Source organism: Fukomys damarensis, unplaced genomic scaffold, assembly GCF_012274545.1.
Source record: "Fukomys damarensis isolate Sample0158 unplaced genomic scaffold, DMR_v1.0_HiC HiC_scaffold_39, whole genome shotgun sequence".
In the NCBI taxonomy this organism is placed as follows: domain Eukaryota; kingdom Metazoa; phylum Chordata; class Mammalia; order Rodentia; family Bathyergidae; genus Fukomys; species Fukomys damarensis.
The window spans coordinates 56801275-56811496 of NW_022900951.1; the positions used below are offsets into that span (position 1 = coordinate 56801275).

General features: G+C 39.6%; 1 protein-coding gene across 1 annotated transcript; it reads right to left on the reverse strand.

Annotated features, from left to right (window-relative positions):
- Positions 1–5413: 5413 nt before the first annotated feature.
- Ercc6l (ERCC excision repair 6 like, spindle assembly checkpoint helicase) lies at positions 5414–8777 on the reverse strand. Its single transcript, XM_033760573.1, has one exon. The coding sequence runs from the start codon at positions 8760–8762 to the stop codon at positions 5415–5417; it is 3348 nt and encodes a 1115-aa protein (XP_033616464.1). The 5' UTR covers positions 8763–8777; the 3' UTR covers position 5414.
- Between the last annotated feature and the right edge of the window lie 1445 nt (positions 8778–10222).

Genomic DNA, 10222 nt, shown 5'->3' on the forward strand with positions numbered 1-10222 from the left:
TGGATCAAACTTGGGCCCTTGTGCTTGCAAGGAAGGCAGCAGAATCACTGAGCTAAATCCCTGGCTCTGTTTTGTGTTTATAGGATGGTAAAGTTCAAGACATTGAACATATTGTTAATGAAAGTATGGGGAAATTGGTTTTCATTAATCGTAGGAAAGTAAATTAATACCTCTATGAAAAACAATTGGGCAAAAATCTGCCAAACTTATAAATAGGCTTTGACCTAGTAACTCCATTTCATTTATGAGAACTTACTCTATAGATATAATTGTATATAAAAGGTACAAGGATGATCATTACAGCATTATTGAGAACAATGTTCATCAACAAAAACTGACATATGGTAAATCCATGTAAGGGTCTGGGGAAGTGGATGTCTCTGGAGACCTTGCAGTAGGTCCCAGCCTCCTGTGTGCCACCACAACACCAGAGAAAGATTAAAGAATAGACTGAACAAGATTATAGTGAAGAAGCTGAGTCTTGGGTCCTGGTCAGTGCTGATGGCAGCAAAGACAAAAGCCCCCCAGCAATCCAGTATTTATTGATTGAGTACAATCTTGAGAAGGAATAGGGAGCTAGGGAGCTTTGAAGTCATGTAGTGAATTACTGCCAAACACTTGGCATGATGGCACCGGGCCGGGCTGTCAGGGAGTCGGCACTGCTTATCTTGCTAGGATAGAAGAAACCGGTACTGGGACCAGGAGCAATTAGCGAGTAACCCACAATGTCAGTGAGAAGCAATAACTCAGGGGAAAGGATTTTAATTGGGGTCACGCTGACCTCAGTGCACATAATTCAGCGGGGCCTTGCCATTTCACAGATCAGGACTTAGGTCTCTGTGACAGCCATTAGCAAAGGAGCAATACTAGCCCAACTGTTAGCTGACATGCCCGTTTGAGTCATGCAGGGCTTCAGTCTGACTCCTGGTATAAAACAGTATAGCTGGATTAGGAAAGACAAGAAGCACATGCCACTCATAGTCTGCTAGTACTGGGCAGGATGTCTCCTACAGATCCATTCAATAAAAATTATGTAGCTGTGTTAAAAGTGAGGCGCAGAAACCATGTACACACTACACTATCATTTGTGAAGCAAAAGAAATGTATACATAGGGCTGGGGCTGTAGCTCAGAGTGCTTGCCTAGTAGACACAAGGCTGTGGTTTCTGCTCCCAGTACTACTGCAGCATGCACACATAAACACATTCTTCTTGAATATAACAGACTGTGGAAATGACAATCCAGAACTAAGGGAAAGGGAAGTAAGAGAATTTTGACCTCATACTCTTAGATCAGGGTTCTTCACCATTTTTGTTCCATGGAGTCCTTTGACAATTTACTCATGCCTGTGGATCCCTTCTTAGAATATTGATTAAATGCATAAAATAAATAGGTACAAATTATACCAACTGTACTGAAATACAGTAATTAAAAGTTTTAAATTGTATTAGAGCTAGTACGGTACACTCTGTAATACTAGCATTTGGGAGGCTGAGGCAAGCGCAAGGTCATGAGTTTGATCCCTGGTATATATAAAAAAAAGATCAGAGTAGAAATTAATGCAATTGAGACTAAGAAAACAATACAAGGAATAAATTAATCAAAAAGTTGGTTTTGGCAGGACATGGTGGCGCACGCCTGTAATCCCAGCACTCGGGAGGCTGAGGCTGGAGGATCGCTGTGAGTTCGAAACCAGCCTGGGCTACATAGTGAGTTCCAGGTCAGTCTCAACTATACAGTGAGACCCTGTCTCAAAAAACAAACAAAAAAAGAGTTGGTTTTTTTAAAGATCCCACCAAACAGAATGCAGCAAATCAAGATTATATGCCACGACTGAGTAGTATTCATCCCAGAGATATAGGGGGTGGTTCAACATATACACATCAATATATGTATCAGTCTCAAATACAGTGAGACCCTGTCTCAAAAAACAAACAAAAAAAGAGTTGGTTTTTTTAAAGATCCCACCAAACAGAATGCAGCAAATCAAGATTATATGCCACGACTGAGTAGTATTCATCCCAGAGATATAGGGGGTGGTTCAACATATACACATCAATATATGTATATTAATAGAGCCAAGGACAAAAGCCATATGATCTTCTCAATAGATGCAGAAAAAGCATTTGACAGAGTCCAACACCCATTCATGAAAAAATCCCTACAGAAAGTTGAAATAGATGGTCTTTATCTCAATCTGATAAAAGACATCTATGACAAACCAACAGCCAACATCACCCTAAATGGACAAAAACTAAAAGCTTTCACTCTAAAATCAGGAAAAAGACAAAGATGTCCACTATCACCATTCTTATTCAATATAGTTCTGGAAACAGCCAGAAGAATTAGACAAGAGAAAGAAATAAAAGCTGTAAGGATAGGAAAGGAAGACGTTAATTTATCATTATTTGCAGATGACATGATACTCTACAAAAAAGACTCCAAAAACTCCACCAAAGGACTTCTAGGTTTAATAAGCAAATACAGTTGTAGAGCTGGATACAAAGTCAGCACTCAAAGATCAAGAGCCTTCCTATACACAAATAACAAACTCACTGAGAGAACAATTAGGGAAACCACACCTTTCACAATAGCATCCAAAAAATGAACTACTTAGGAGTCAAAATTATGAAGGAAGTAAAAGACCTTTACAACTATAGCACCCTGAAAAAGGAGATCAAAGAAGATAGCAGAAAATGAAGGTATCCCTTACTCTTGGGTAGGAAGAATCAATATAGTGAAAATGGCCATACTTCCAACATTGTTACACAGATTTTATGCAATTTCAATCAAAATTCCAATAGCATATCTCACAGAATTAGAAAAACACATGGATGCTCTGTGCACCCTCCCTGTATCTTGCCCTAAGCATCCCTTCCATTTGGCCGTTTCAGAGTAATAGTCTCTAAACTGTTAATAGTAAGCATGAAACCAAATAATAAAAAAATGAAGCAGTATTACATGTACTGATTTGGAATACTTTCTAAGACATATTAGGTGAAAAAAGTAAATGCAGACAGTGTGGGAAGAGTTCAACCCATGTAAGATAAAAGCAGTCACTCTGAGGAGGGGAAGTAAATGGCTTTGGGGCCAAAATAAAAGGAATAGAGAGTAGCACTCCTTTTTCATTTTTAAAATCATGCTCATATATCTTTATAAAATCTTTACAATATAAATTTTAATTTTTTATGAAAAAGGATCTACAGGTTTGAATCTGGAATGGTAACTGCAATGTATAAAGAATAAAAAGTTGCAGAGTAATCTACTCACAGTGCAATCCCATTTATATTAAGACACTAAATAAAACCAAGAAGTATGGATAAAAAGTAAACAATATAAGCAAACTATTTTTGAGTTCTGTGAGCTGGCCTAGCAAATTATCAAACTGGGGGGAACCCGATTTGTAGCAATCAGAAGTGTGGGTAACTGGGAACAAATACTTGGCAATTGCCATTTGAAGTGAAAGCAGCCTTGTGTAACTACTGCCAGGTGGAGGGTCCCCTGGGATTCTTTCCAAGTTCTTAGTGTCCTGGACAAAGAATCAGACAAAAGACACAAGAGTGTACATTTATTGAAGGCAGAAGAGGTGCCTTCTGCAGGACATAAGCAGGCTGGTGAAAAGATTCAGAAACCCTGAGGATAAGGGAAAAGGACCTTTTGCACCCAAAATTCCTGGATTGGCTTTTCCCTCATGCAATTAAGACATTGGGATAGTTTTCCTAGCAAAAACTCACTTAGCCTGGTGCCAGATTTAAACTGCCCTGTCGAAAGATTGACTTGGCTTCCCACCAGATCTAAATAAAGTATTGAAAATAATGCTGATCGGTTCCATGTACTGTACTCAGGAACTAGTTATTTTGGTCCTGAGTTGTGCACATCTCCTAAGTTTTTATGACTTTGACACATTCCAGCCAGTTAATTCTCTGGTTTGCCTCAGCCCTAATCTATCTCAGGTTTGAGCCCTAAAACCTGTGGAGTCTTATGCTAACGCTGGTATCTTAGTTACTTTCTCATTACTGGGACAAAAATACCCCATATTCACAAGTTAAAGGTTTATTTTAGCTCATAGTTTGTAAGGGTTTTAGTCCATAGTCGGCTGGCTCCAAGGCAGGGTAGCATGGCAGAGGAGTAACAGTTCATGGCATGGCAGACAGGAAGAAGCTAGACATACTTCTTTATTCCCTTTTTATTCCATCCAGGCTATATAAGCCTGGTTGGTGCCACTCACATCCAGGGTGGGTCTTCCCTCTTCAATAAATCCAAAATCTCTATCAAGAACTATGGTAGAGGCCGGGGATTTAGCTCAGTGGCGCCACCACCTGCCTTGCAAGCACAAGGTCTTGAATTTGATACCAGAAAAACAAAAAAACCAATGCTAAACCAATCAGTGGATTGATCCAGTATCACATGCCCATAATCCAGTCACTCCCCAAAGCCCCACCTATGAACACGTGAGGCTTTGCGGGGGGGCGCTTCTAGATATAAGCCTTAACAGCTGGATAGTGTCAGTATTGACTTGTAGGACACTAGTTGGTGTTCATAAACAATTTGAGAATCACTTTGTGTTGAAAACCTCTACATATTTGGTGTCAGAAGTATTAGGAGTAAAGGTAGCTATTATAGTGGCTTTTCATTAGATAATGCAAGGTTAAAATCTTTTTCATGCCTTATTGTATCACCATGGGCAGGTCATAGTCTGACTGAGCCTTTTAGATTTGGAATGTAGTGACAAGCTCTGGCCTGAACTAAGGCATTTCCATATGCATTTTTATCATCTCAGTGAAAATAAATGGAAAAGAAAACACTTGAGAAAAGTAACTTTAATTTTCTTGTCTGAATTGTGATAAAGAAAAGTAATCCCTTTCAGAGTGAAAGAGCCAGAATAATTTTACAATAAACTTTAGGCTGGGTGTGGTGGTATACACATTACCCTGAGAGGATGAGGCATGAAGATTGCAAGTTTGAGCCCAACCTGGACAACATAGGGACTTACCAAGACCCTGTCTTAGCATAAAGAAAGAAAAAAAAAACAAGTTCAAGCCCTAGTACTACCAAAAAAAAAAAAACCCAAAATACAATTCTCTTATTTTACATTATGCCTAAAAGAAAAAAGTAATATTGAAGTGAAGAAATAGCAACCTGATGCTCAGCAAAAAAATGGGGGAGGGTGAACAAGAGCCAGGAGGCAGAGGCAGAACTTGCTTTACGAGATCTTTCTTAAGCACAAATGCTTCATACTGCCAAAGAACACAATTAAGGAAACAGGCGTATTCTCATATTAAGTTCCACTTTAAAAATGCAATGAACAGATGGGCATGGTGCACACCTGTAATGCCAGCACTCAGGAAACTAAATCAAGTCATGGTAGGACTCTATCTCAAAAAACAAAACCACAACAAATAGATTACAACATTTTCAAGTGTTGCTAAGTTGCTTATACAAACTCAAAGTCATAAGCATCACTTCAGGATCAGAACTTTTTATGTCAAGCGCTTTAACTAGGCAGTTTAAGGCCTCCTGTATTTTCCCACACTGTTTCAGTTCTTTTCCTCGAGTTATGAGAGTCTCGTAGTCATTTGCAGCCTCCATTGCATTATCCTGGGGAGAATCAACCATGGGTCCAGCAGACAAAGGGTCAGGAGCACCAGGAGAGGTCAGTAGGCTGGAGCCTAGTGGCTTAGACACAGTTAGCCCACCAGACTTATTTTCTGCAAACAGCCTTTCTGCAGAAGGATCTTCTGTATGCTCTGAAGCTTTGTCACTGCTTTCTTCTGCTCCTTCCTCCAGATCATCTCCAGTGCCCTCTGCTTTACTGCTGTTGTCAAGTCTTTCTTCCATATCCTCCACATGGTCTAAAACCACATTAATTAGAGACCTTCTAGAAGCTAAAGATCTCCTAGGGTTTACAGACTTATTTATACTATCAGATATTTTGGGTGAAAAGAATCTTCCAGGTAGACTATCATCTTTGGGAGTAGAAGCATCAAACTGTTTCACAGATGAGAACTGACAGAGAGATGTGCTGAAAGGACTTGTGCTTAAAGTACCTTTAAAAGAATCATCCTCACCTTCATCATCTGAAATGATCCTTCTAGCTTTGCTTCTGTTTTTAACATTAACTACCACTTCTTCTGGGTCATTGTCTTTCTTAGAAGAATCCAAATTACTATGCACAGATTCTGCACTAGACTTAGCTGCAGAGCCACACAAGCTATTTTCTTTCTCAACATACTCTAAAGACTGAGTGGAAAGATTTTGTGTATTGTCTGCAGAGTCTTCCAGGAAAAGATTGAAGTCACAAGCATATTGAGGTAAAGATGCTAAAGGCTCCCCTTCTGATTTGGCCTCATTTGCTTGGGCACCCTGCAGTACACTATGGGATGCTGACGATTCATTAGATATTTCAATAACAGATATATTTGATTTTGTGGTTTGATTTTCATTTGTTATGGGATTGCTGGGCCAGAGACCATTGTGATGTAAAATCTCATCATCCTGTAGATCTAGATTTGGTGCAAGATCAGCTTTGATTGATTGGCTAGTTAAATAATTTAAACTTCCCAAGGAGTTCTCTTGCAGTGCATCTTGCTCAGGCTCTTCTTGTAATGACTTTTTTTGCAGAGCTTCATTTTCAACAGCAAAGCTTTTTACGGTTCCCTGTAATGAGTCAGTCCAAATTTCTTCTACAGTTCCAAACTCTTTGGGTAAAGTAGCTACAGAGTCGGTATGAAATGTATTTTCACTTGAGTGCATACTATCTTGTATCATGGTCATATGCATCTTTATACTGGAGAAGTCTTGGTCCTCAGTGCTTAAATTTGCCATTTGAAAACTGATAACACCTTCCTGGGTAGGATGAGTAGTTGTGAGAGGTGAAGGCCAATGTTGTGGTTTCTTCAATTCAGGGCATTTCTTCTGTGCTTGAGAAAAAAATAAAGGTGCTACTGGCCAGGTCCCCTCATTTCCAGTTCTTTGTTTTTCCACTGTATTTTGAGACTCTAATTCAACAAGGAATTGAGCTTTCTGAACTCTTTGTTGAATATACTGAGATTCTTCAATCACATCAAGCTCTTCTTTAACAGACAGATCACGTGTATATATCAAATCATGGTCTGAAATTCCAGCTATTCCCAGAGAGTGTAGGTAGGTAATGTGTTCATCTAGGGTTTTATCAGATCTCCTTTGAGCAGCATGCAGAGATTGAAGCTGCAACTGAGTTACAGAGTTTTGAAGATCCTCAACTGTAAAGAGCTCTCTTAATTCTTGTTTACTGAAATAGCGATATGGATTCTTCTTATCACCAGTAGTTTGTCTGATTAATGAGCCCTTGAAAACCTGTCTTCTATATATTTTTTCCTCTACAGTCCCACAAGTGATTAGCCTATAAACCACAACATTTTGTTTTTGTCCAATTCGGTAAACTCTGTCCACAGCTTGAGCATCAGTTGCAGGGTTCCAGCTAGGGTCAAAAATGACCACTCTAGTGGCTGCAGTTAATGTTAGGCCAACACCACCCACTTGAGTGGTAAGCAGAAAAACAGAATAATCTTTATTTTGCTGAAATAAGTTAATCCTTTTTTCTCGTTCCAAAAGATGAGTAACTGTGCCATCAATTCTCAGTATCTTAAAATGCTCATTCCTTAAGAGGCGTTCAATGATGTTTAGAATTTGTCTTGATTGAGAAAATACTAGAGTTTGATGCCCTTCATCTCGCAGTCTCTTCAGCAAGTCAATTAAGAATATCATTTTTCCAGATTCTTTCATCAGTGTATCATCAGTTACATGAGCAATGGCATCCACATCTGAGGAATCTTCCTCATTTCCATCTTGACCAGAGATTTTGGCAGTCCCTAGATGTAGCAAACGACAAACCCGTGTAGACAGCAGCCTAGGATGATCACACAACTTCTTTAAAACTCCTAACTCAGCCAAAGGTGAGCGTGTCTCCATTAGCAACTCTTTGATGTGATCTAAAGACACAAATTTCCTGTATATTTCTTCTTGTAAAGGTACAAGACGTATCCAAATGATTAAATCATTTTTCCTGGAAAGAGAAGGCATTTCGCAGATGGCATCGATACCTGAATTATTTTCAGTGGGTCTGACCTTTGGGATGTTCGACTTTGTCTTCTGTACTTCTTCTTTAGTCCTCCTGAGAAAATAGGGTTTTATTATTTCCATTAAGTTTTCAGATATCTTAAGTCCCAAGGCTTTTTCCCCTGGAGTAGCATCCTTCTCTCTTGCTCTAACAATAGGATTTTCATATTCCATTTTAAAAGTTTTTAATGTTCCTAGCAGGGATCCTTGGCAAGCAAAATCAAATAGGGACCATAGTTCCTGTAAATTATTCTGGATCGGGGTTCCTGTGAGGAGGAGGCGATTACTTGCAGGGACAGCACGAGCACATATTGCTGATTTAGTAGATGAGCTCTTTATTTTATGTGCTTCATCAAGGATGACATAGTCCCACACAAATGCTTGGCCATTACAGCTTGAAAGCTGCTGCCAATTGTTGATTAACATTTGGTATGTAGTGATAACAACACCATTTCTTTGCTGAACGCGGTTGAGGTTTCTGGTACGTTCATCCTTGCTAGGGCCATGAAAGGTTTTGACTCTCATTCCTGGAGTCCATTTGGCAAATTCTTTTACCCACATGCTGATGAGATTGGTTGGCATGATTAACAGCACATGATTCACAAGTGAAGCATCAAACATACCAGAGAGAAAAGCAATGATTTGAACAGTCTTCCCCAAGCCCATATCATCTGCCAAGATACCTCCCTTTCTTCTATCCTTGTATAGACTGTAGAGGAAAGCTACTCCTTCCTTCTGGTGCTCAAATAGTTGGTTGTACAGTTCTCGATAAAGTAGCAGCCCAGAGTTGCATACATCTGTAAATTCATCATCTTCATGTTCTTCCAACTCTTCCAAGGCTTCCTGTAGTTTGTTAATTCTGCTCATTAGCTTTTCATTGGGAAAAATGTCCTTTGCGAAACTGAAAAGCTTAAGTGCTTCCTCCAGATCTCCATTCTTAGTTGCTTCTTTGGCCTCTTTCACATATCTACAAAAAAGGTAAAAAAAATTATACACATAACATCAAAAGAAAATAGATTCAACATTCAGTCTAAGAAAACTGTACAGTCCATTTCAGAATCCAAACTGTAGCTGAGTTTTTAACATCCTCAATTCTGGATGGGAAAGATAAGCACAGAAGATGCCAAAGAAAGCCGTCATATGTGAAGAATTCTCCAAACTTAACAGAAAAACCATACAATCCAGTTAGGAAAAGGCAAAAGACATGCACAGAAATTTCACTGGAGAGGATATATAGATGGCACAAAAAGATCACCAACATCACTTAGCTATTAAGAATGTGTCAAAACCACAATAAGCTGGGCATGGTGACACACACCCTGTATCCCAGCATATAGCAGTCTAAGGCAGGAGGATCACCTTGAGTTCAAGGCCAGCCTGAATTATATAGTGAGACCCTGTCTCTAAAATCACATTAAGAGTTTGGGATGTAGCTCACTGGTAAAGCACTTGCCTAGCACGTGGAAGATCCTGGGTTCAATCCTCAGGACTAGAGAAGAGAAGAGAAAAGGGAAGAGGAGGAAGAAAAGCAGAAACAAGCAGTAGCAGCAGCTGCTGCCATCACTTAAGACAAACAAAGAGCCAAGTGCAGTGGCACAGGTCTATAATCCCAGCAGTGTAGGACTTTGAGGCAGGAAGATCTTTTATTTATTTATATTTTGAGGCAGGGTCTAACTTTGTAGTTCAGGTTGGCCCTGAACTCACAACGATCCTCCTGCCTCCTGCTTCCCAAGTGTTGGGATTACAGGCATGTGCCACCACACCCGTCCAGAGACAGGAAGATCTTGAGTTTGAGGCCAGCCTGGGCTACATAGTTACTTCAAGGATAGTCTGGACTACACAGCAAGATATTACCTCAAAGCAAAAACAAAAACAAAAACAAAACAAAAAAGAATAAGAACTGAGTGCTTGGTTGTTGCGTGTGTGGGTAACATCCCTGCACATCTGGGTCAAAAATGATTTATGTTATAGCATATCTCACAGAATTAGAAAAAATCATTATAAAATTCATTTGGAACCAGAAGAGACCACAACCAGAAGAGAACAGCAAAGGTGATCTGGGCAACAAAGGCAAAGCAGGGGGTATCACAATCCCTGACTTGAAATTATACTGCAGAGCTACTGTG

What these genes read in the sequence shown, in the direction of transcription:
- Ercc6l (XM_033760573.1), bottom strand. Translation starts at nt 8,762, where the DNA reads ATGGGCTTGGGGAAGACTGTTCAAATCATTGCTTTTCTCTCTGGTATG.